The 27,387-nt window shown below is 38.2% G+C and overlaps 1 protein-coding gene across 6 annotated transcripts in view; it reads left to right on the top strand.

Annotated features, from left to right (window-relative positions):
• The window catches only part of b3glctb (beta 3-glucosyltransferase b), a 35,014-nt gene extending 7,847 nt beyond the window's left edge, over positions 1–27,167 (top strand). For 3 of the 6 annotated variants that reach the window (XM_051121789.1, XM_051121787.1, XM_051121791.1), the window contains 11 exons: positions 1,823–1,899; positions 2,029–2,140; positions 2,943–3,079; positions 3,172–3,235; positions 5,481–5,612; positions 6,407–6,476; positions 8,675–8,788; positions 16,957–17,056; positions 18,647–18,766; positions 23,219–23,363; positions 24,716–25,990. In XM_051121789.1, the coding sequence (XP_050977746.1) occupies positions 1,823–1,899; positions 2,029–2,140; positions 2,943–3,079; positions 3,172–3,235; positions 5,481–5,612; positions 6,407–6,476; positions 8,675–8,788; positions 16,957–17,056; positions 18,647–18,766; positions 23,219–23,363; positions 24,716–24,877 (1,233 nt within the window). In that variant the 3' untranslated portion in view covers positions 24,878–25,990. Of the gene's footprint in view, positions 1–1,822; positions 1,900–2,028; positions 2,141–2,942; positions 3,080–3,171; positions 3,236–5,480; positions 5,613–6,406; positions 6,477–8,674; positions 8,789–16,956; positions 17,057–18,646; positions 18,767–21,371; positions 21,394–23,218; positions 23,364–24,715; positions 25,991–26,517 lie in introns of those variants that run through there. The other 3 variants (XM_051121788.1, XM_051121792.1, XM_051121790.1) reach the window with 3 other exon arrangements.
• Positions 27,168–27,387: the final 220 nt, after the last annotated feature.

Below are 27,387 nucleotides of genomic sequence, written 5' to 3'. Positions count from 1 at the left end.
ACTTGAGTGAGCCATGGCTAAAAACAAATTTATCTGCAGACATGCCTTTTGCGAATCCCTTAGAAATTTTCTGTGATAACATTTGCATTAACAAATGCACAAATTGTACAGGATTATTAGAGAAGGAGGGCTTTTATTTTTGCAGTTCCTTTGGTGATGCTTGGAACACAGAAATTACAACGTTAACCTCTGACTAGAAAATTGTAAGTCATATTATTGTATTTTGAAAACAGTGGACTGATTTAATTAGTCTGAGGAGGTTAAAGGGACAGTGCAGCAAAAAATTCTGTGATTAATTACTCACCCTCAAGTCGTTCCAAACCATGTAAGATCTTCATTCATCTTTGGAACACAAATTAAGATATTTTTTTATGAAATCCGAGAGCGCCTTGGTACTGTCGTGAACGAAGACTGACACAGAAGAGAAGAAATTGTTGAATAAAGTCGTTAAAAAGTATTCTCATAGCTTCATTAAATTAGGGCTGAACCACTGATGTCACATGGCAGGGCTCCAGACAAAAAAAAAAAATCAACTAAGGAGCCATTGTCTATAAGAAACAAAACTATGCACCAAGTTATTTTTTTAAGGTGCCACAGAATAAACGTGTTTTGTTTTGTTTTTAACACTTTAATATTTCAGTCATACTGTCATGTGTTTATGTCTGACCTTTTCTTGTCTTTATCAGCATTTTAATCCATCTTGTAGATGTCCTGGGAACTAAGGTTCACTTAAAGTGGGAACTAAATGTCTTTTCCAACTTGAGAACTATATACCATCACAAAGAATTGTGAAGAAACTGTCACAAACTGTCAGCATCACTTGAGCACTGGGTGTCATTTGGGCTCCTCCTCAATGCATCGTATAAATGTAACATCCTAGATACAAGTTCGCAAAACATGCCTTTAATTGAACAAAATAGTTTTTTTTAAACCGTGAGGCATGTGGGGTGTTTTCATTTTCTGATATCAACCAATTAAAAAAAAAAAAAAAAAAGTTTCTTTGTGCACACTCTCACAAATGTTGTCTTTTTGATCTTCCATCTGTTCAATTTTCCAGCACATTCTGACTCTCTGTTGTGTTATTCTTCATCTAAATAAGCTACTGTTTCAGTTTTCTAAGCACATTTGGTGCATACAAATACCCTCCAGCGGTCCATAACTCCTACCACGTTCAATATCTGCATTTCTTGACCTTTCTGCGTAAAGGCCAATATGAAGTTCAAACAAGTCTAGCTGAGCCCGTGGTCATAATCGCCACATAAACAAAGCAACTGTTTTTCTGCAGTATGGATTAACATATAGAATTTAGTATGTGAGTTTGTGAATTGACTAGTAGTTCCTTTTGATGCCATTTTGAGTTAAAAATGGGTATTTTAAACATTTAATAAAATATTTTAGATTATATTATATTATTATATTATTATTATATTATTATATTATATATCATTTATTTAAATATTAAAAAACGTACAGCTGCATCAATCTGGTCGACATGAGGTTTTAAGAGAACTGTTCTTCCAAAAATTTAAATCTGTTGTTATTTATTCATCCCTATGTAATTCCCAACCCTTTGGTTTTTCAATTTCCCCGGAATGTTCATTTTTGGATGATGTATTCTTTTACAATTGGATTAACTGTGAATTCATGCATATCAATTGTTGCATGGTTATTTTTAAGTTACCTGGCAGCTTTCAATGGTATTTCTGTCAAATGCTTTGTGAGTAAATAGCACCTTTCAAAATGCACTGAGATATAAATAATGCTGTGCAAAAAGTGTTTAAAAGGGTGTCATTCATTTGAGATGTTTTGTGCTGTATTGCAGAGTTCACCAGATGTTGTGCTCCTTCACAAGCTGTCAGATTATGATGGGAACTGGAGCGTTCTTCCGGCACTGCCGCGGTAAAACTCAAAAACAAACACAACACAGAATGTACTCGACCACTTGACATGTCAGAATTACGAGTGTTTATCCAAAAGGGCGTCTTAATCGCATATTATGCAGCTGTATGCTTGTTTTTCTTGTCTTAGCCTTGTCTCACGGTACTGTCAAACATCTTCATGGATCGTGTTTTTGGAAGAAGAGACCAACGTGAACTTAAACAACCTTCTGCAGGTGCTGAGCAAATTCACCACAAGAAAGGTGAGTGGCCGATTATTCTGTCTTTTAGCTATTGTTACTGCAAAAGTGCAATATCAAGACTTCACGCCTGGTTTACCGTGGCACTCTTACAGCAGCAATCGTTGTATATGAATCAAGAAAACTAACAGAGCATTTCACTGGTTGAGGTGCTGGTCATAAATCATGTCGCCGAGACTGGACATGCAAAATTTCAAGTTAGCAACCCCGAAAAGTTACTTTCTCAGCCAAATGTACTTTTCAGTCTGTGTATACACAGCACTTGAAATTCTGTCACTTTAGTTTTAGACATCCAATCATCAGCAGCTACAAGGAAGCCCTTAGGGGTCCATCCTCTCATAAATTGTTTCTTGATTGTGTGAAATGCCACCTGTACTGTTTTTATCCCTCAGAGACCCAAACATAATGTCAGTAAGCAAAAAACTGAATGCGAGGGCATGAAGGATTTGGATCCTCAATGCAAACGTTTGGATCTTATGCAGAAATTATAAACAGGACTGGTTGCTCTGTCCTCCCTGTTGATATATTCTTGACTCATTGCTGCTGAACTGAAAACATGGTGTTGTGCCACAACATCTTGGATAATTTTATTTAGACCATGTGAATTAAATCAGAAACTAAAGCACCATAGATTCTTTTGAAGTGCTGCTACTCCATGAGCTCCTTGGAGAAACAGTAGATAGGTCAGTGCGTTACATAAAACCATCTCCTGCAGATTTGAGGTAATGAAAGAGCGGTCTGAAACAAGACTTGGCAGATAAATTCGAAGCCTCCTTTTTCTAGTCCAAGTTTCTTTTCTCCATAGGAGTGGTTTCTGGGCAGACCCCTCAATGATGATGAACCAACAATTATCCACCACTACGCTTTCTCAGAGAACCCCTACAGCTTCAGTTATCCTGATTTCATGGCTGGCTGGGCCCTCAGTTGCCCCCTGGCTAAGCGGTCAGATTTCATCTCTATGCTCTTTGCGTACCTCTGCCGCGGGCTGCTACTTTACACCTTTAAAACAGATATTATTTGATCTGGTGTCTCAGAATTGCAGAGCGTGTGAATTATGAGCCGCCCAAATCGGATTTCACGATTGACCTTCAACATGAGGTAAGAAAGATCATGAAATATCTCGGTGCTGGTAGCACTTTTATTTTTTTGTTTGTTAACTACTCATTATCTTGCAATGGAAGTGCTTGCTTTTTGTAATAAATATGAATAATTTGAAATGGAAGTTGCGCTAATGCATCAGCTAGAAAGCATCTTCACAAAAGATGTTATTTTCCAAAATAACCCAGACACATATAATAGACTTTTTTTCTCACCTCCAGATCTATCATTATAGCACTTAATCTGCATACTCTCCTTTGACGTCATGTCTCAATTCAAGGTGTCTGGCGTCTCCTGTTGAAGTAATTTGCCATCTGCCTACATATGGGAATATCAGTGTATATATTAATCCTCACTGATATTTTGTGGAGGAGCTGTCATCGTTAATCTGTTTTGAATTGTGTGACATTGAATGACGCTCGCTCTCTCTCTTTCTCTAGCCATCGCTTCTCTCTGCTTCTTTTCGCTGATAAAAATGAGACTGTATGTTCCGGAGAGAACTCTCAGTGCTACTTTAGTGATCTCTATTGATGCAGTACTCTAAGAGTCTGCTCAAAACCCTCTGGTTTTACTGATAGGCATCTGTCTGGATCTTAAAGGGATAGTTCTCCCAAAAATGGAAATCCTGTTGTCATTTACTCATGGGTCATGTCTTTCCAAATCCGACTTCCATCTGGCCTCTTCCGTAGGCCTCAAAAAGATGTTTAGCAGAATGTTCATACTATGGAAGCCCGTTTCTGCCACTGAATAAAAACATTAAAAAAGGTAATTGCGACTTCTTATGTCACAATTCTGACTTTTTTCTCAGAATTTGTATCATATAAAATCGCAATTGTGAGATATAAATTCAGAATTGTGAGATTTAAACATGCAATTCTGACTTCATTTCTCTGAATTCTGAAAGAAAAGTCAGAATTGCGAGATATAAACTCACAATTTGAACTTTTTACTCAGAATTGCGAGTTTATATCTGTTTATTTATGTCTTATGTTTAAGTCAGAATTGCAAGAACTAAACTCGCAATTGTGAGAAAAAAAATCTAAATTGCATTTTTATTTTGCAGTTTTGACTTCATAACTTGCAATTGTGAGTTTAAATCTTACAATTCTGAAAAAAAAGGTCAGAACTGCAAGATATAAACTCACAATTCTAACTTTTTTTCTCAGAATTGCGAGATTATATCTTGCAATTGTGACTTTTTTTCTCAGAATTGCGAGTAGATTATATCTATTTATTTATATCTTGTTATTAAGTCAGAATTGTGATTTGCAATTCTGAGAAAATATCAGTCTTTTTCCCCTCAGAATTGGACTTTATAATTCATATTTGTGAGTTTATATCTCACAATTCTCCGAAAAAAATGTCAGAATTGCGAGATTTAAACTCACAATTGCGAGAAAAGTCAGAATTGTGTTTTTATCTTGCATTTCTGACTTTATTTCCTGCAATGTTGTGAAAAGTCAGAATTGTGAGATATACTCATAATTCAAACTTTTTTCTCAGAATTGTGAGTTTATATCTGTTTATTTATGTCCTAAATTTAAGTCAGAATTGTGAAATATGAGCTCGCAATTCTGAGAACATATCAGTCTTTTTTCCCCAACAGAATTGGACTTTATAACTTTGCAAGTTTTTATCTGAAAAATTCTGAGAAAAAAGTCTAAATTGCAAGATATAAACTCGCAATTGTGAGGAAAAAAATCTAAATTGCATTTTTGTCTTGCATTTTTGACTTTAGAACTAGCAATTACGAATTTAAATCTCACAAATCTGAAAAAAAAAAAGTCAAAACTGCAAGTTTGTATTACACAATTGCAAGAAAGAAGTCAGAATTGTGAGATAAAAAGTCACAATTACCTTTTTTATTTTTTATTTAGTGGCGGAAACGGTCTGCTCTTTTCCATACATTGCAAATAAATGGTGACCAGTGCAACTGAATCATTATTCTATAAAAATTAGTTATTTAAATTCATACAATTGAGACTGAATATTGTCATAGTTTAAATAATAATAATAATTGTATGGACTGCTTTTATGGGGGTTTTTTTGGCAGTGAAAGTGAAAGTGAGGATGAATCATTTTTAGGTGAACTCATTTACAAGATACACTGTCTTTCTCTGATCTCTGAGGTGCTTAGTTCTTTGAACTTTTGTGTTTTAATTAGGCCTTGTTTCTTCAGTACAACTCTTAATAGTCATTGATTCCTAGAAGCCGTCATGCTTTTCTTCTGTTATTGATGTTTTAGATTGCCATGTACATTTGGGAAGAAGGGAGAGGTCCTGCTTTGACTGCGGTGAATGAGTTTTGCTCAGAGCCACAGAGCTCGTTCTCAACAGGAGACTGTGCTACAACCGTCAACACCTACTCGTCTGCCTGTGTAAGTACTATAAGAGCTAACGCACCTCCTACAATTGTTCAGAAAGATTTATACAAACTCTCAGCCATGTGAATTGATGAAATTATGATAGACCGTTCTGTTTAGGTGAGACTGCCAAGAGAATGTCAAGCCGTGTTAATATCTTGCAGTCAGTTGTCATTGCACTTTTCTGCTCTAATGCCTAAATAAATCACAGTCTTCAAACATAATTACCAAATTCCTGCTTGTGGTTTTTCGCATTTGGTGTTCTTTCTGAGTGCTAATCAAATGCCTGTGAATGCATATTCCTCAAATTAATCCACCTTTACAAAGTGTCCTTTCAGAGCTGACACACAGACATACTGTAATAACTTAATAGAAGTTCTGCAACGTCTTAAAGTAAGTACAGGAGGTACTCTGGTTTTCACCCAAATACTGTGACGCCCAGGCTGGTTGCAGACAACGAACTGCTTTATGCAAGTCCCACTTGCATAAAGCAGTTTGTTGTGTGCTACAAACTGCAGTTGTGCCCTAATGGTTAGAGAGTCGGACTTGTTCGAGTCTCAGTACCAGCAGGAATTTTAGGTGGGGAGAGTGAATGAACAACGCTCTCTTCCACCTTCAATACCCACTACTGAGGTCCCCTTCAGCAAGGCACTAAACCCCCAGTTGCTCCATGTGTGCTGCAGCAAATGGCTGCCCACTGCTCTGGGTGGGTGTTCACTACTCACTGCTGTGTGTGTTTGCTTGGGATAGGTTAAATGCAGAGCACAAATTCTGAGCATATGTCACATCATCTGTTATGTTTTTCTTAGGGAAAACCTGTGCAGAAGGAGGACATCTTTGTTGCTGTTAAAACATGTCAAAGATTTCATGGAGATAGAGGTGCGTCGAGTCAGTCCGTTCTTCAAAAACAAATAAAGACCATCATTTAATCATCACTGAATCAAGCTTCAAACTTTATAGGGTAAAGTCTGTGTCTTTTATGTAACACAATGTGTAACATAAACTAATAATGATCAGTAGTTTCACAGAATGTATTAATGTTGTTTAGTGTTCATTTCTGCATGTAATAATACATTATAATATAGCTGCAAGCAGCGATTACCGGGGTTCAAGTGCTTAAGGCATTTAAGCACATAAGGAAAAAGACATTACATACTATTTAGCAAGGCTGTACCCACCTAAATCAATCCTTAAGAAAGTATTTTTGGCAAATCCAGGTAATTTACCATTGAAATATCATGTTATTTAACGTTTATGACGTTATAGTGCCAGCTGTGCTTCAATCCCCTTAAAACTTTGCATGCTTGTTTAGAATCACCTGTTGCATGTGCTCACCAGGTTCTGTAAAGTTAAGAGTTTTCCTTTAGGCTTTGTAGGATTTTGGGACCCTTTTCTACACGATGCCGTTATAGCTTCCCAAAGGGTAAATTTCAACATTTTTTAATTAAATAATAATAATAAGATTATTATTGACCTAGAGAGTCCAGAGAATTGTACTGCAGTGTTCGCAAAAGTAGGTTTTTAACACCTTCTCGATCATCTAACAAACAGTTTGATTAACAGCAGTGGTTCTATCATGGAATATTGCGTTTACGAGTGGAAAAAACGCACAATGTACAATTGTTTATGCCCTTTAAAAATGAGCTGTCACCCCCAGTGGCCGATTTCTTTCAAATTTCTCACAGACCTTTGGGGCCATGAGTTGAACAGGCCCACTGAGTTTCGTTCCGAACAGCCTCTGTTAACTTTGACTAACAGGTGCTCAAACTTCATCGGCCAGTGATAAGCAAATTTTGAGATAAGAAAATGTCCTTATAGACATTTGTGGCTCTTTGGACCTAGACTGTGTACAGCAGTTTTCATGTTGATGGGGCAAATGGTTGTGTAATTATAGCCATTTTTATGTTTTTTCCCTCTTATAGCACCACCAAGTGGCCAAGTGTTCTGAGTTTGGCAAAGATAATTCATTCCGTTCAGGAATTGTGGGCATTTTACTAAAAGTGGCCCTTCCCCTTTCGTTTTGCCGTCCCTTTGCGACGGTGAGTCGAAAGTTCAACCTTTTTTTTAATATATTTTTTGATATTCATTCTCCAGAGAACGCAACTTTCTCTTTGAACAAGCGTACAACAGTAAGCGGAAGCTAGGTATTACGATTGATAAAGTTTTAAATATGGGTATTTTTCTTACACAAATGTATCGATTTGCTTCAGAAGGCCTTTATTAACCCACACTTTTTATGATGATGAATGGATGCACTTTATTTTGCTTCAAAATCTCAACAGCCATTCACTGCCATTTAATGTAACTCCAATCTTATTTGTCTGAAAGAAGATTGTCAAATACACATAGGCTGGCTTGAGGGTGAGTAAATCATGGGGTAATTTTTATTTTTGGTTGAGCCTTTAAGTTACACTAGATGCCATTTACAGAGAGAGAAATTTTCACATCTTACAAATATCTGTGTCTGCATGTTTTATTTAACTTAAATTAGATTGAGTAGTAATGTGTTTAAGATGGACTAGATCATTCGGACTTGATTACAAAGTGAAGCTCATGCAATTCAGCAAAGCTGAAAAGAGCCCATAAAATCATGCTTTGAGAGGATTACAGATAGAGAATAATACAAATGAATAATTACAGCTGACAGTAGCTTTGCATCTCTGCCCACACACAGTGTCTGTAAGTGACAGTGAATTGATTACATTGATTGTAGTCCAACAGAGTTCCATCATGGTAAAAACAAATCTCTCCCCACTCCCCTTCTCTACTGTATAATAGGACAGGCATAAATGCTGTTTTGTATTCCAGGAGAAATTCCATTTTGCAGCTGGTCAGGCGTAATTGCACCGATTTGCCTGATTATGTTTAGAGTTTGATTTTATAAACGGTCTCAAGGCAGCATTAACTGTTACAACATTTTCTGTGTGGTTAAAAAGATCATCAGTATCAGTGTAGGTAAAACAGCTGCAAATTTAAAACAGGAATATTTTTAGTTAAGTTGGTAACTTTATTGCTTGTCTTACTGCTATTTCAGATCTCAAGTAAATGTAATATTCTCTTGACCTGTATCTTCACAGTTCCTTTAGTTAAACAGACATGGGAAAAAGACGCTGCCTCGTTGGAATACTACAGTGACATCACAGACCCATATATACCCACAATCCACTTGGGAGTCCCTAACACAGAGAGAGGTTTGTCTCTTAACTCTTATTCTACTTTTTTTATTCTGGGATGACAACAGGTTCAGTGTTGCACTGTGACCATTTATCCATCATAATTTCAGAGGAACATGCTCTCCTTAATATAACGTTTCTGATCAATTACTGTGTTCCGACAAGCATCAGCTTGTCAAAATGAATTACAGTCTGAGCTCATACAAGGGATATGCCCGTAAAAAGAGCCATTGCTAGTGAGTTGTTTTTTTTTTTTTTTTTTTTTTTTGAAAAGGAAGACATATTTGTATTTTTGTCATAATGTCTATGACCTCTAAGAACATGGCTCACATTGTCTCCACCTGCGAGCCAAAGAAATATAAAAGTACACAGACTCTGAAATTAAGCATTTAAATGGACTGATCATTCCCAAATCAGCAAAATGTGCCATGGTGTCTTTTATGGAAAACAGTTTTGTCAGAGAATTTGTTTTATTCATAGCCTGCAGCATGACTGCGGCAAGCTTAATGGATGAGGCATTGGTTGTTTCCAGTCGATTGACTCCAGTCGAATGACCCCTCAGAGTAAATATTCCTTTATCCTTGCGATTTTCCTCCGCTGTTTACATGCATTTGGTATGCACACATTTTGGATTTGGTTTGACAAATTTGCTGCAAAGACAGAAATAATAAAGCCTTCTTTGTAAAGACAGATGGACTGTGGATGGATAGATGTTACATGTTACAAATTATATAATTAAAACATTTATAAATAGCTTGTTTTTCTAAAGAAACACTGTCTACCAGCAGGTAAAGTTACAGCGAATCCACATACAAGAATCCACATCTCTCTCGCCTCCCCTGAGCCCATTGAGTTTTAACAGACCTAAAGCGTGACGTGAGTTTGGTGAGGGGTAATTGAAAATAAATGGGGTAAAGTCACATGAGAGAAGGCAATTCCCACCTTCTTCCCACTGACAAGCTACGCAAAATCGCACTCATAATCGCAGATGAATCGCATTAGATTATTAGCGCGATTTTGCGTAGCTTGTCAGTGATTTACGGCTCTGTGTATTAATTGCCGCTCCAGCTGAACGCACGTGATGGAGCTTTACTACTCACATATTCACAATCGCATGCGATTTATCATGCAGCCCTAGCATGAACCAATCACAAATGAACATAACCAGGCACATCCAATCACATCGCGATGGAGGCATTGCCTTCTCTCATGTGACTTTACCCCATTTATTTTCAATTACCCCTCACCAAACTCACATCACGCGCCTCACAATCGTATGCGATTTATCGTGCAGCCCTAGTTCATGCAATAAATCCCACCTCTTGTGTTTGTGTGCGTTCCGCGTTCTCAAATCAGTTTGAATGAACAATATAATGGTGTTAATGGGAGGACTAATTAAAAAAAGGAAGTAAACAACTCACACACTTAGATATAACTACTTTGTTGTGTCAAAATAAGAATTAAAATGGCCTGAAAACATGATCTGTGGGAGTTTTTAGTGAGCAATCAGCATGGTGAAATTTAAGGTAAATCTCAGTGTCTATAAATACATATTACGTCAAATGTATTCTTATTATTCCAAGCATATTTTGTAATATATAATCCTATTTATTATTTGATTATTTAAATCTCCTGTTAAAGGAAAATAGACACTCTATAGTATATGAATATAGAGTTCTATGTGAAAGTTTGGGAACCCCTTACAGAATCTGTGAAAATGTGAATAATTTCTACAAAATAAGAGAGATCATACAAAAATCCACCAGGTCCTGCAGATTCTTGTTTTCCAGCATCTTTTGCATATTTGAACCCTTTCCAGCAGTGACTGTATGGTTTTGAAATCCATCTTTTCACACTGAGGACAATTGAGGGACTCAAACACAACTAACATTCACTGATGGTCCAGAAGGAAACATGATGCATTAAGACCATGCATTAAAAGGTGAAAACTTTTGAACAGGATAAAAAAAGTCCAAATTTTTCTTATTTTGTTAAAATATCATTTTTTTTTATTTAGTATTGCCCTTCAGAAGCAACATAGAAAGATACACTATACTGCCAAAAGTATTCGCTCACCCATCCAAATAATCGGAATCAGGTGTTCCAATCACTTCCATGGCCACAGGTGTATAAAATCAAGCACCTAGGCATGCAGACTGTTTTTTACAAACATTTGTGAAAGAATGGGTCGCTCTCAGGAGCTCAGTGAATTCCAGCGTGGAACTGTGATAGGATGCCACCTGTGCAACAAGTCCAGTCGTGAAATTTCCTCGCTCCTAAATATTCCACAGTCAACTGTCAGCTGCATTATAAGAACGTGGAAGTGTTTGGGAAAGACAGCAACTCAGCCACGAAGTGGTAGGCCACGTAAACTGACGGAGCGGGGTCAGTGGATGCTGAGGTGCATAGTGCAAAGAGGTCGCCAACTTTCTGCAGAGTCAATCGCTACAGACCTCCAAACTTCATGTGGCCTTCAGATTAGCTCAAGAACAGTGCGCAGAGAGCTTCATGGAATGGGTTTCCATGGCCGAGCAGCTGCATCCAAGCCATACATCACCAAGTGCAATGCAAAGTGTCGGATGCAGTGGTGTAAAGCATGCCACCACTGGACTCTAGAGCAGTGGAGACGCGTTCTCTGGAGTGACGAATCGCGCTTCTCCATCTGGCAATCTGACAGACAAGTCTGGGTTTGGCGGTTGCCAGGAGAACGGTACTTGTCTGAGTGCATTGTGCCAAGTGTAATGTTTGGTCGAGGGGGGATTATGGTGTGGGGTCCTGACCTCAACCCGATAGAACACCTTTGGGATGAATTAGAGCGGAGACTGAGAGCCAGGCCTTCTCGTCCAACATCAGTGTGTGACCTCACAAATGCGCTTCTGGAAGAAAGGTCAAAAATTCCCATAAACACACTCCTAAACATTGTGGACAGCCTTCCCAAAAGAGTTGAAGCTGTTATAGCTGCAAAGGGTGGACCGACGTCATATTGAACCCTATGGATTAGGAATGGGATGTCACTTAAATTCATATGCAAGCCAAGGCAGGTGAGCGAATACTTTTGGCGATATAGGGTACTTGCGTGTTTCCCTGAAGACAAATTAAGTACAATTTACCTTGATCTTCAAATTCAAACAGTTTTAGCCCGGCTCTTAATGCATTGCGTTTCCTTCAGTGTGAAAAGCAGTGTTGGGGGTAACGCATTACAAGTAACACGAGTTACATAATAATATTTCAAGTAACTAGTAAAGTAACGCATTACTTTTGAATTTCTAAGAAAATATCTGAGTTACTTTTTCAATTAAGTAACGCCAGTAACTGTTTTCCCCATTTATTGATTGACAAGTCTCCTGTCGGGAAATTGGGAGCAAACATAATGTTACTGTATTCTAGACTACATGTGAACATGCATTAATTCATCTCACTCACAAAAAACAGATTCAGTAATCCTCAAAATGAATAAAAACTGTGAAATGCAAGCCCTGCCCAGATTTAAAGTAACGCAAAAGTAACGGAATGCATTACTTTCCATAAAAAGTAATTAAGTAACGTAATTAGTTACTTTTTCAGGGAGTAATGCAAAATTGTAATGCATTACTTTTAAAAGTCACTTTCCCCAACACTGGTGAAAAGATGGGTCTCAAATATAGTCTTGTGGACTATATGTAAACACCTTTTATGTAAAATATCTTACTCAGGATAGTGCTAAATAAAAAATGACATGCATTTTGTATGATCTCTCTTATTTTATTAAAATGATTCACATTTTCACAGATTGTGCAAGGGGTTTCCAAACTTTCGCATAAAACTGTATCTGTATATAATACACATTTTAAAATTGTATTGCATGCCTACTGCTGCCATTATTAAGACCCATTTCGAATACGTGCTTTTCTTCTCTTTCTGCTCTCACTCGCTGTGGTGGAGCAGTTATGAAGTACTGTTCTTTTAAACACTTTCCAGCATTTCAGAAATAAATATCCATGCAAATTATAGCGAAGTACAACAGTTACCGTACGGTTTTCGGCAGTTTTGAATCAGTTTCTTCTCGCAAACTCAGAGATGTGGATTCGGACGGCAATTAAATTAACACACGACCTTTGTAGGTAATTTGGCTGGGGATTTTTTTATGTGGGTGGTGAGAGATAAACACAGATATTCTGTATTCAGACAGCAATAAACACCAACTACCCCCTCTAAATGAGGAAAATAATTTACGTCAACCTGAGAAACAATTACCATCCGAATAGGGTTATGACTGATTTTACCAAGCTTGAATGATTGATGTATCAAAAAGTTCAAAAATAGATAAAAGTTAACTATTACAAACATAAGAGACATAAGTTCACAAATAAAGCTTATTGTTCTGATTGATAACTTGATGAGATTCATACTTTGCTTTATTTAGTAGAATGTTGTTTACATCGTTATAAAAAATATCTATTTTTTTCTTCTTTTTTTGATAGTGTAAGTAATGTTTATTTAACCAAGAAAATGTGACTGGGACATGACTTTACACTGGACTCCTCATTTCAGAACACCACTGATAGATAGATAGACAGATAGATAGATAGATAGATAGATAGGTAGCGCATTGGCTGTGCTGTCAGACTGGGGACATTCTTCTCCTTTCACAACCTTCCCAAAATCCCCAGGGGCTACAACTCAATAGAACTTCATATATCCAGTGTCGATCTCGAGGAAATTTGCTAATGATGAAAGAGCTGAGAATAGTTTCTGAGGACTCTCAGCACCTGTCCCTTAAATTAGACTTCTGCACCCTTCTTTATCTCTCTCAGTTTCCTTTTGACTCTTCACCAAAATGGAGAGCTAAGGATCTGGGTGAGTGAGCAGTCTTTTCTTGGGTGTGTAATAGGGATGCAACAATACAATTAGTCCACGGTTCAATACGTACCTCGGATTTTAACCACGGTTTTCAGTTTGGTTCGGTTCTGATAGCTTGTCACATCAGTGTGGTTTTTTTATTTTTGCGTCTAATTAAAAACAAAATACTTCTGTAAAACTCTGTACACTGGTCTGCCTAATATGTCTTTTGAGAGAGGTATTATTTTTCCGATTTTTGCGCAAAAATAGGACACCAGAGGGTGCCCTCGTGCAGAAAATCCACATATGCGTCAAAGAGATAACACTGATGAGGTTCCAGCCAGGAAATCTCTAATATGGATAAAGGCATCGCTCTTGCTGTAACTGAATAGAAATAAGATATAACGTTAAACGTTTTGAATGATAAAATGTAAGGACAATAAACATATGCAATAATATATGGTTTATCTGTATTTATCGGGTATTTTCATAATGAGTAAGTATATTTGTAAGCCATTGCTTATCGACAAACAGTATAAGTTAGAATATATTGTCTGCCTCATTCTATGATAAGAAGCCACATCAGGTCACAAAAGGAAGTTATTTTAAACACTCGACTGATGAACTCCACTGTGAAGTAAAAATAAGTTCTGTTCTCTTTTGTTGGATAACTTTGTTGGACAGCTCTTTTGTTGAACAAGTTTAGAAAGGCTTATCATTGCATTTCATTAAAAGGGAAGATGCTCTGCAAGTGTTGCTTTTTCAAATATAAACGGGGAGGCGTTTCCTCATCTCAGCACGTGAAATCACGGGCACACACACAGCAAATTTCGCGAGAAATAAAACAAGGAAATTATTTAAATGCAAAACCGAAAAACTGCAATTCACAAGCGCGGTGGATGTCGTACTGAATGGTTCGTTATTATTTTGAGTATTGTGACATCCCTAGTGTGTAATATGTGTGTATGTGTGTGCAGGAGAGCTCAGTCAGCTGTGCTGTGTTAATGCACTAGACAGACATTACTCCCACAGATCCAGAGAGTCGGTGTTCCGGAGCTTCTTTCAGTATGTTTTGTTCTATCCTCCTCCTGTCCGCTCCCCATCTCTCAGCCCATGTCTGGCTGACCTTTTCATTCGACTGTCATAGGAAAGCTTCTCTTTCATGGGTGCTGCAGAGCTTTTGTGGCGCCTCTTGTTCCCTCTGTCGCTCTGTTATACCACTCTTTTACTCATCCTCGCAGAGCCGGTATTAACCTCCTGAAACCAAGCAGAAGGAATTTTTTGCACCATCTCACCCCTGAGTTCTTGGATGAAAATTGTACATCCAGGCAATTTTTGCTGATATAGCTTGTCTTCTTGCATATCTACAATGACCAGAAGGTTAGGGGTTTATGAACCACGCTAAGTCTAATCGTTGTGGTTCCTTTCAAACCCTGTAATGGACCACAAAAATGTCAGAATGTGCCTGTCTAATGGCACAGTCAGCATGGTACGTTTCCAATCAACAATGGCAAGCCGTTAATGGAAGCACCTGTATTGATTTTTATAATCGATGTTCCAATGCGTTCTTGTGCAGTTTTATCCTCACAGTCCTTTTGAACATCAAGGCCTTGTTAAATCAAGAAAATTCAAGTTCAGAAGTCAATGCTGTGGCGACATGGAAAAGACAGACATGTTGTATGGTGGGCAGCTTGAACTTTTTGAATCTGGCACAAGTTATTTCTTGATCTCAGTCATTTGAGGATGGAATCGTTTCCAGAGAAGTTATAGAAAGGTATTTGTAATGAACCACAATGGTGGTATTGTTGCTGTTGTTTGTTGTTCAGGCCTAGTTAAGTCTCCAGTGGGGATCTCAGGGTGAGCCGGATATTTAGAGAGGTGGGCCAAGCTCATGATTACGGCTAGTTTGCGTGATTGTGATCTTTTGTGTTTACTCGTTGCATTAATTTACTTGTTTGATTAGTTTATTTGGCAGCGGTTATGAATGCGTTGGTGTTGATTATGTTTACAGTTGGAGTAATTAAGATGTTTGTGAAAGAAGTCTCTCAGGCTACGTTCACACTGCGAGCCTTAGTGCTTAATTCCAATCAGATTTTTTTGTATAGCTGTTTGCATTTTTGTTTTAAATGTTGCCAATATCAAATTTCCAGTGTGAATGGATCATGGTTCTGAACTGACCAGTTTGCACAAAAGAACAACACAAACAGGGTTGGCAGGTTTCACAACAAAGTCCGCACAATAGCTTTTCAAATCTAGTCTAGTCACGTTCTGGGGGGATCATATAGCGTTAGTTCAATTCAACTTATGGAGTTGAAACACAACCCATGGCTATGATGAAAAAGTAGCCTAATTCTGTGATAGTAGTATTTAAATATAAAAATAAATAGCTATAAAAATGCTGTGATATTATATTTAAAGTAAAATTTTATTGAATGTATTTAAAATAAATTCAGTTTATTCCTGTGATGGCACAGCAGTCTTCAGTGTTGAACACAATAACATTTTAAAGAAACAATAATACTCTTTTTACGGTATTTTTGACCAAATAAATGCAGTCTTGGTGAGCATAAGAAACTTCTTTCACCAAACTTTGAATCAATGTTGTATTTAAAAGACTTGTTTGTGCAGTTGTATTGCAGCCAAATGCTTAAATCTGCTTCAAGACCAATAAATTAGTGCCGACTGGCAAGTGGTAATTCTAAAATAACCATTTTACACCTATTTTAAGGATTATAAGAGCCTCCCCCCGGTCCATGTAATGCTTCAAAATTCAGTTTTCAAAACCATATGGTGCAAATGCAAAAACGAAAAAATAAACCAAACATTCATTTTTTTAATGAACCTTTTAAACACCTTATTAACAATAAACATATAGACTACTATTTACAGAAAAATTGAAAATTAGAAAATGTTTCGATTTTATTTATTCAAATGATAATTTCTGAAATTACAATTTAACAAAAGTAAAATTGAAAAAAAGGAGAGAAAATGGCAATTATTCATTTATGATGTAACTGAAAAAAAAAATGAAAAAATTAATGTTTGGTTTCATTTTTCCGTTTTTACACCATATGGTCTGAAGATAGAATTGTGACACGGAACCCCCTTCCTACTTTTCCAATTGTTTCTGTGCCCCCTGGTGGTGAGTAAATAAAGTTTTTGCAGTAAGACAGGCCGCACAGTCTCCTTGTTTATGTCTGTCTTCAGTCTGCTCAGAGTTCTTGGACAGAACATAAACATTGAGTTGAGTCTCATATCTGCTTCAGTTAATTCAGCTGCTTTTTCTTCTCCCCATTATACCAACATAATACAGAAACATTGTCCAGAGGCCTGTCTACATTAGTTACAAACTGTGCTTGTATTTACAGGGCACTGTGCAAAAACATTTGCCATCCTGAGGAGGTTTGCGAGTGGGGCGGTAACACAAGCTCCTTGGTTGCTCATAGTGGATGATGATACACTGATCAGGTGAATGCCATTTCTTTACACCTGGTAAAAGACTATCCGCAGACCTGATTTACTACTAGATTACCATGCATTAACTACTAGATTACCATGCATTAACCTTGCATTAAGATGCTCACGCTTAATTGGAAATCTAATCTAATTTAAAAGAAGTCTATCTCTTGCATGCCATCTGCAGAATTATAATCTAGCAGTCTGCCAGAAACCTGAAAATCAAGTACGCCCACACGAAAATACTCTCATTGTGTGGCAGAGCACATAAGGTCATGATCCTGAAATTGGAGCAAGATTTGGGCTGGAATTCACATGGCGGTGAAGTCTGTTAAATGCATTTACAAATTATACCCATAGATATTCTAGCTCCTAACAACCTTAAAAACAGAAAAATCAGGGCATTCAATGCCTGGCTTGTAAATCTCCAGTAGTGACCTTTTTTCAAACAACAAAACCATGTGAATATTCTTTTGTGAAATATGTGCTGTTTTATCTCTCAAGACACTCAGAGAGTGGGACAGATGAATCAGTCTTTAATACAGCATAAAACCTTCACGTTGAACTATTTGTGATGGCGCATATCAGATCAGGCTGTATCTGTTTATTTATAAAACTATGTAGTGTTAATAAATTGTATTGTGGTATTTCAGGTTAAATGAATACATTTTAATGTCTTTAGGAAGTTAACATGGTTTGACATCATTAGCCTTGTAGGCTAATGAAAACTACAAGGCGCCTCTCAGTAAGAGAATTTAATATTGGCATTTCTACAAGTATCAGTTGTTATTCTGGGTTGATGTTGTAAGATCATTCCTACTGACAAGAAAGTATCACATTGGTCCTTATAGAGGACACTTGCAAGGCAGTTGAAAACTCTTTTATAAATCAAAAAAGACTTTTATCACTTTAAACAGGATAAAACACGAAGGGAGATAATATTGATGGATAACCTTGGTACACATTTTTAAGTCTCCTTAAGAATAAACTGTCAACTAAAATGCATGTTTATTTTAATGTATTGTGTTTTCATCTGCCAATACAGCAAGAAAAGTTGGAAGCACAGGGCTGATGACAGGCCGAAAAGGTGGATAGTTAAAAAAATGAACATGAATGAGTTACAGGATTTTTGTTAATATTTTCATAAAATGTCTGTATTAACCCATGAAAAAGTTGGCACCAGATCAGTTTTGATTAGTTTATGACACCAGTTTGATAAATTGACCCTGTGCATAGGGCTGTGCAAAAAATTGGATGCGATTATCATGCGCATCTCGTTAGTAATGCCGCTTCTGTGATTAATCGTAAAACTTCATCACATGCCGTCAGATGGAGCAGCATTTACTACACAGAGCCATAGTTCACTGACAAGCTACGCAATATTGCATTAATTATTGGAGGCGATCCATATCTGATAATGAACGTGTCTGTGAACTACGGATCTGTGAAAAACATGCCACTCCATCTGACAGCACGTGATGGAGATTTACGACTAATCACAGAACCGGAATTACTTAAGATGCGCATGATAATCGCATCCAATTTTTTGCACAGCCTGTGCGTATTTGTCATGTAATGTACTGTATAACCATTGTTTTCCAGTCTACCCAGACTCCGGAGGCTGCTGAGTTGTTATGATCCAAAAGAAGCAGTGAGTGTTGGAGAACGTTACGGCTATGGGCTTCTCAGGGATGGCTACAGCTACATCACAGGAGGTGGAGGGTGAGTTACAGATAGTGTGCTTGGATATTACTATTGCCCATACTTAAGGGTATGGGTTTGTTCTAAACCTTTACCCCCAAATATTAAACCTAGGATAGTTACTCAAAAATGAAAATTGCCCTATGTCACGAATCTGGTCGGTGCTCTGCGGTCCGCTCACCACCAGAGGTCGCTCTCACCCCATCATTACATTCAGACTGTTGCTTTGCACCCCGGACTACTATTCCCATCACCCATCGCACCCATTACGTTGCCTCCGGTAGCCAATCAGGCTCACTATAAAAACCCTGGACTTTCCCCATGAAAATCACGGTTTGTTAGATTATTGTTTGTATTCCATAGTTAGCGTTTCTTAGTTCCTGGTTTTTGTTCTCCTGCCTGGTTTTCTCGTTTTTGACTGTCTAGCCGCCTGCCTTTGGATTTTCGCCTGTCTGACTATTCTCTCGGATCTCCCTTCACGGACGTTGTTCGCTCCCGATTGGACTTACGCCTGATTCACGGATTCCGATTGTGCTTAGCCTACGATATCCCTATCTGCTATGGTGTTTGACCCTGCCCGCTCGACCATGTATCTGTCTCGTCCCTTCAATAAAAGCTCGCATGTGGATCCGCTCGTCTCTCGTCAATCACTCCGTGTTACAGAACAAACCGTCACAACAGGATCCAGCAGCTTCACCCCGGACATTCAGATACAGACACTGACAGGATTCTATGCCGGATAAAGCAAGGACAACGTTCACTCGAGCAGTACACCCGTGAGTTCTTAGTTTTTGCAAATTATTCCACCCAACTGGACTGTATTATAATTGAGATTTTTTGCGACGGTGCAAACGAGCACTTAAGGGCTAGACTCAGACGCGAGGGTCCGCGCTCATCTCTGGCTGCCTTCTTGAACTTTGCTTTATTGTGTGTGGGCTCGCCGTGTACTGTGAGGGTCGCGAGGAAGGAACGCGACAACGCAGACAAAGCAGCCGCGCACCCCTCTCGCAGATTGGCGGTAACGCCGGATCACGACGCCGCAAACAGGTTTTCCGCCTGGATCGCTCGTGAAATGGCGGCCGTGACGGAGCGTGCTCAAGCTATGGCGGCGTCAGCAGAGCCTGCGCACAAGATGGCGGCCGCGCCGGAACGCGTTAACGCGGTAGCGGCGACAACGGTGCCCGTTCACAAAATGGCGGCCGCGTCGGAGCGCGTCCACACAATGGCGGCGACGGCGGAGCCCGTTCACAAGATGGCGGCGAGAACAGAGGTCCGTCATGTCACAGCCGCCATACAAGAGCCATTTAAAGCTACAGCTGCATTTCCCGAGTCAAGTCAAGTCTCCAAGTCAAGTCAGATTGCAACTGTGTTTCCTGTGTCAAATCAAGCCAGAACTGCTGTTCCTGTGTTAAGTCAAGTTACAGCCACGCCAGAGCCACTGCACAAGATGGCTGCCACGCCAGAGCCACTGCACAAGATGGCTGCCACGCCAGGGCCACTGCACAAGATGGCTGCCACGCCAGAGCCACTGCACAAGATGGCTGCCACGCCAGAGTCACTGCACAAGATGGCCGCCATCTCCAAGCCACTCCACAAGATGGCTGCCATTCCAGAACCTGTGGTCAGTACCCGGACGCCACCTGTGGTCATGATGGCCCACGTGCTGGACACAACCCCCCAAGACCTTTCCCTGCGCTTACTTCTCTCACAAGCTCAGCCCCGCAGAACGAAACTACGACGTCGGCAACAGGGAGTTGTTGGCCATCAAACTCGCCCTGGAAGAGTGGCGGCACTGGCTGGAGGGCGCACGACATCCATTTACCATCCTAACCGATCACAGAAACCTTGAATATATTCGCTCCGCCAAGGTTCTCAATCACCGTCAGGCCAGATGGGCGCTGTTCTTCACCCGCTTCCACTTCGAAATAACGTATCGACCCGGTTCGCAGAACACCAAGGCGGACGCCCTCTCGCGCATCCACGAACCCGACCACACCACCACGCCACCAGAGACCATTCTGCCCACGTCTGTCATTCTGGCCCCTGTAACCTGGGATATAATGACTGAGATCACTGAGGGACAGGCTCAGGACCCTCCTCCAGTCGACTGCCCCGCTGATTTGACCTACGTCCCGGTTCATCTGCGTCCTCGAGTCCTATCAGAGGTTCATTGTACTCCCAGCTCCGGCCACCCTGGGATAGAAGCCACCATCGAGCTGCTACGGGCAGCAGAGATTCACATACACGATAAACAGTCCGGTTGGCAACGGGTAAGCAGTCCGATAGGTAAACGCTCGGGATTGATAGCATAACTAACAAAACTTCGCAGAGAACTGGCGGGCGCGACGCTCTAAAATGGCCGACAAACAAGAGTGAACCGGAGGGAACGTAATGGGTGCGATGGGTGATGGGAATAGTAGTCCGGGGTGCAAAGCAACAGTCTGAATGTAATGATGGGGTGAGAGCGACCTCTGGTGGTGAGCGGACCGCAGAGCACCGACCAGATTCGTGACACCCCATTACTTACTTACCCTCAAGCCATCCTAGGTCGACTATTAGTTGCACGTTTATTTTTTTATTTTATTTTTTATTTTTTGTGTGTGTTTTTTCGATTTTTCTTTGACAGGACAGTGGAGATATGACAGGAGGTGAGCGGGAAAGAGAGAGAGAGGGTGGGATCGGGAAGGGTCCATGAGGCGGGATTCGAACACGGGACACCCAAGATGCAGTTGCACCATATGTCGGCGCACTAGTCGCACGTATATTAATAAACCATATAAATCATAGTGCTTTTTTTGTTTTCGCCTGAAGAGATGAAGTTGGCGACACTGACTCGTCATCTCCACAGTAGTGGATGCGCCTTTATGCATGTTTCATTACAGGATCACATAATCTGAGAATATGTTTTCTATTTGAATTGGTTCATTTAAAAGTAGACATTTCACAGAGTTTCGAAATTCACAAAGACCAAGATGGCAGTAAGCACATCCTGTTTGCTTTAATTGTTTTACAAAAGCACAATGATTCGAAAGATGTGTTACTTTTATCTATATGACAGGAAATTACAGAGTATTTTAATTGCAAGTGACCGCACCGGCGCCTCCATCTGTCATGCAATAAGCGTGCTGCTGTTCAGCTTACACACTCCGCACAGACACTTGAATAGCGCATTTTTCTAGATTAACATTAGATTGAGCAGCCATCTAAAGTTGCTACTACATGCATCTTTCAAAAAGCCATGTATGAGGTCGATGAATGACAGGTAAGCGTTTGGATGTCCTGCCCGGTACTATTACCATACAGACCAGCTGTTAACGATCTGTTTGTCTTGGACTGCATGACTTCGCCACTTCCTGTGAATTTTTTTTTCTGCATCTAAGCAACTAATTAAAATTTTGGTCGACCAAGCCTCTTCTCGTTGACTAACGGTTAGTCGACTACTAGGGGGCAGTTATATTAAAAAATGTCTTGGCTTTTCCAAGCTTTATAATGACAGTGAATGGGTGTTTTTTGATGCAAAATAAAGTGCATCCATCCATCATAAAAAGTACTCCGCATGGATCCAGGGGATTAATAAAGGCCTTCTGAAGTGATTCGATGCGTTTGTGTAAGAAAAATATCCATATTACTAACCTATAAAGCATAATCTCTAGCTTCCGCTAAATTCTGTATGTACGTTCACAAAAGATTACTGGATGTATGATTGATGTAGGATGTAGGCGTAGCATATGCTCCGGTGGGAATATGCTTGTCTTCCAAGAACTGAGTTTTGTTTACAGCAAAGGAAAATCGAATATATCGTAATCCTCTGACATTTTTATTTACAATTCGTGACTGGTGTTAGGGGCCCCCCAGAGCTGTGTGGAGTACTTTTTATAATGGATGGGTACACTTTATTTTGCTTCAAAATCTCAACAGCCATTCACTGCCATTATAAAGCTTGGAAGAGCCGGGACATTTTTTTTTAATATAACTCTGATTGTATTCGTCTGAAAGGAGAATGTCATATATACCTAGGATGGCTTGAGGGCGAGTAAATCATGGGGTAATTTTCATTTTTGGTACATTTAAGTACATACTTCAGATGTCCTATTGACTAAACACCATTCAGTTGTTGGTTTAAGAGCAGTATGAAATAGTTTATACCGATCTGTTTGGTGTAGGAATCTTTGTGTTCTGACAGTATGCTGCTTAGTAACTGTTCTCAAAGGGTTTCTGCTTGCTTGTAGCATTCTAATTAGCAGACAGTGACCTCCCGTTGCAATATGGGTATTTTGTTAAAGACACAATGGTGTCGTGACTGTCACACAGGTGACTCACTCACACTTGAGACTGGACATGTAACCTTGTCACATTGTTAGCTGTCCTGAATCATTATAGTTTTCAGTATCTAATTTGTCTGTGTGAACCAAATGATGTACTGTAGAAAGTGTTCCATAGTGTATCTGTTTTATTCTATCTATGTTCATACAGGATAGTGTTCAGTAGAGTAGCGGTGCAGAATATTTTGGCAGGTGGCTGCGGCTGTCGCAGTTCGGATGCCCCTGATGACATGGTGTTGGGGATGTGTCTAACCACACTGGGAATCCCGGTCACACACAGCCCACTATTCCATCAGGTAACAAACGTGCACGCACACCCTCGAATCGCATGTTGTCGTCTTCTGTGCCACTCTACACCAGCAAAAACACCAAGTAATGAGACAAAGATTTATTTTTCATGTGTGCCATGCTTTTGGCACCCGAGCAGAACAACAAATAAGCTGAAAACCTGTTCGGAGGCAATCTTGTGTATATTTCACAGCCGAATTGAGGGCACAGGAAGACAGGTTAATTTATCTCTGGCTTGCAATCCCAAAACCCTGAGCCTAAAATAAATTTGCCATTCGATTCTAAATTCGATTCCAAGCATTTGATTGTAAATTATGCAGTCAGTTGCTCATCCTCATGTTGTTCCTAACTCTAAACCCCTTATTTGTAAGAAATTCAATTGAGAAATTCAATTAATCACAAAAAATCTTACAAGACGTACATTACCATTAAAAAGTTTGGGGTCGGTGAGATGTTTTTGACAGAAATCTCTTATGCTTAAGACTGCATTTATTTGGTCTAACAAAGCATAAAAAATAATAGTGCAAAATATGAATTTAAAATGGCTGTTTTATGTTTATATATATATATATATATATATATATGTATGTATATATATATATATATATATATATATATATATGTATGTATATGTGTATATATATATATATATATATATATATATATATATATATATATATATGTGTGTATATATATATATATATATATATATATATATATATATATATATATATATATATATATGTGTGTATATATATATATATATATATATATATATAATATTATTATTATTATTATTATTATTATTATTATTATTGTGATGGACAAGATTAATTCAATCAGTCATTACTCTAGGTCCGTGTCACACGATCCTTCAGAAATCTTTCTAGTATGCTGATTTGGTGCTAACAAAATAAATAATAATAATAGTTTTATTATCACAGCTGAAAATAACAACAGCTGGAAATTGTGCTTTCTGTGATGCGTTTTATTCAGGAACCTTTGATAAATAGAAAAGTCAAAAGAACAGCATTTATTTGAAATTGATTATAATAATAAATATAATTTTATAACAGTAAGTTTCAAGTGATATGTCAATAAAAATGTTAATGAATTTAAAGTATATTTAGTATGAAATAAATGTATTCAAAATAAATTATAGCATCGTTTTTTTAAACTAGGGTCACTTTTACTGGACACAGGAGAAGCCATTAAAAGTTCGATTATCAGAATAACATTTGGGAAATTATCATATTCATAATTAGGACAAGTTCATGCGCATCTATAAATGAGGTCCCATCTGTATACTCAGCTGTGCGAAACTGCTAGTGTAACCACATGGTTTTATTTCTGACCAAAGGCCCGTCCACATGATTATGTGAAAGAGCTTCTGGCACGGCAGAACCCAATCTCTTTCCACAAACACTGGAACATCAACCCTGTGGCCATCTACCAGCACTGGCTCGCAGAACCCAGACAGAAGAGACCACACTTGCTCACAAAGACCAGAGAGGAGCTGTAGATGAAGCTTATGGAGTGAGTGTATTTCAAAATTACAAAAAATTATCCTATGTTTTGTTAAAACATAGGACAAAAACTTTTTTTTTCCTTAAAATATCACACATTACAGAAGTAAACTGGGTAAAATATGAGCTTTTTGGCTTTTTTTCATGGAAAAGTTCATTTATTTCAGTAGTTCAACTCTTAATTGTGAAACTTGTGTATTAAATGTATGCAGTGCACACAGACTGAAGTAGTTTAAGGCTTTGGTTCTTTTAATTGTGATGATTTTGGCTCACATTTAACAAAAACCCATCAATTCACCCTCTCAACTTCAAGAGTACTAAACTAAGTTCTCTTTCGTTTCTTATTGTGCTTAAACTGTCAAATACACACAAGTTTATGTTAAAAACACACGAGTTACAAAAACAGTCAGTTATGTGTGTGAAGGTAAACAGCTGGGAAAGAAATTGCATGTTTATATTAAATCTGTGTGGGAGCAGCTAACATACAGCAAATAAATCAATAAATCCACTGCTCTCTTGTCTCCTCTAAGGCTGAGACTCTAAATAGTGTTTTGTGCTTGTCTATACAGCCAACGACAGAACAGTTAGCATGCTTTGCTCAAAGTTTTGCCGAAACGTTAAAATAGTATACCGTTGTCGCTTTCAAAAACAAAATGATGCTACCAAGGGTGTAAACGTGCAGATTAAGGGGCCGTAATATTATAATAAGATTCCCTTACCATGTTAGGGGGGAACAGAATTTTTTACATGTTTGAAGAAAAAGGTTTACCAAACCAAAGTTACTGGGTTGTCCTTTGTCCGTTTTCTGGGTTGGTAGATGCACTGGAGACCCGATTATAGATTTTCATTATTTGTCACCTTTAAGGTCATAAACTGTCTTATTCATAATGATGATGCTGTTATAAACGGAAGTTGTGGATTTAGATAAATTGGGTGCTTTCGAATACATTTTCTGTTTTACAGTGGTGTTAAACAGATGGTGTTTGATTTGATAATTGAAACTGAAGTGTAAAACTTGTTCAGATCTATTTGTACAATAAACATATAAATCACTTTGTCTGTGCTACAATAAATAAACCTGAGATACTTATGCACCATTTACAACGTTATATATCACTGTTAAGCTCTATCTTTGGGTGTGTGTAAAGGCAGAGTGATTTAAGACCATTTAGACTACCATGAAACACAGAAAAGTAGCTATCAATACATGCACAGAAGAAGCTGAATCACATTTCACCCTTTCTGTGCATTTCACAAAACCTTGTTCTAATAAAAACTACTGAACTACTGAAAGTTAAAGTTGAAAGTAAAAGTCACCTCATCTTGAAGAAGGTATTACTGTGACAGTTTAAATGGTTTATAAGCATGTTGCAGTGCAATAAACAGGATGCCAAAGGACACAATATTCCATGCATGGTTTAGAGTGTGGTCACATTTGATGCATTACAGATTCCATTTTGACAAATTGTGCATCTTGGGTTTTTGATTTTGTTTTTGTGGTTTTATGCTTTCAGTTCTGTTTCCCATTTCCTTTAAATATGAAACTTGTGTAATGGTAAGCAAATGTTTTATCAGTTAAAGCACCAAATGCACATTCATAAATAACTGGTTGTAATATTTTTTTGTTTTCAAACAGGCCTCCTGAACACTTCTCCTGTCTTCAGTTAGTTGTTACAAGCACATAGTCCTGCCCCAAACTCAGGTTTGTTCCACAGAACTACTTTTGTGAGGAAAAATCAGCCTATGAGGGTTTTTTTTTTTTTTTTAATAGCTGTCTCTAGATATTAAGATGAAACAGGAGAAAGTATTTAAACATCAAAACATGACCTCTGAAAAAAGTCTTAATTGACCCTTCCACAAATTAAGGCCTTAACAAGGTCTGACATTGGAGCAGAAAGTCTTTATAAAGTTATGCCATTAAATGTTATATCCACTACAAATATTCTACAAATATCTTTCTCAGTGTTTTTGACTTGTTTTTCAGTGCAAATAATTCAATATCCTTAAAACAAGGTATATTCACTTGTGATAGAAATTGGGGAAAAAAAGAAAATACTTCATATCTTATGTCATTTTGCTTCTTAATGAAATGTACAGAAATGCTGAGGACGAACATCACTTTTTTTTTTTTTTTTTACAAGTATGGTTATTTATGATTATGGTTATTTCTATATATTAGGGAGTGGGGACAGAGATATTTAAGCATCTTCAGCTTTTTTTTTGGTAAAATGAATGAAAAGGTAATATTGATCGGTTGGAAGCTGTATTTGTATACTTTGAAGTGTTGCTAATAAAACTTACTGTGTGATCAATTTACAGTTGAAGTCAAAAATCTACATACACCTTGCAGAATCTGCAAAATGTTAATTATTTTACCAAAATAAGAGGGATCATACAAAATGCATTTTATTTTTTTATTTAATACTGACCTGAGTAAAATATTTCACATAAAAGATGTCTACATATAGTCCACGAGAGAAATAATAGTTGAATTTATAAAAATGAC

Source organism: Labeo rohita, chromosome 10 (genome assembly GCF_022985175.1).
Source record: "Labeo rohita strain BAU-BD-2019 chromosome 10, IGBB_LRoh.1.0, whole genome shotgun sequence".
In the NCBI taxonomy this organism is placed as follows: domain Eukaryota; kingdom Metazoa; phylum Chordata; class Actinopteri; order Cypriniformes; family Cyprinidae; genus Labeo; species Labeo rohita.
The sequence above is the reverse complement of the archived record's forward strand: the minus strand, read 5'-3'. Positions and strand labels throughout refer to the sequence as shown.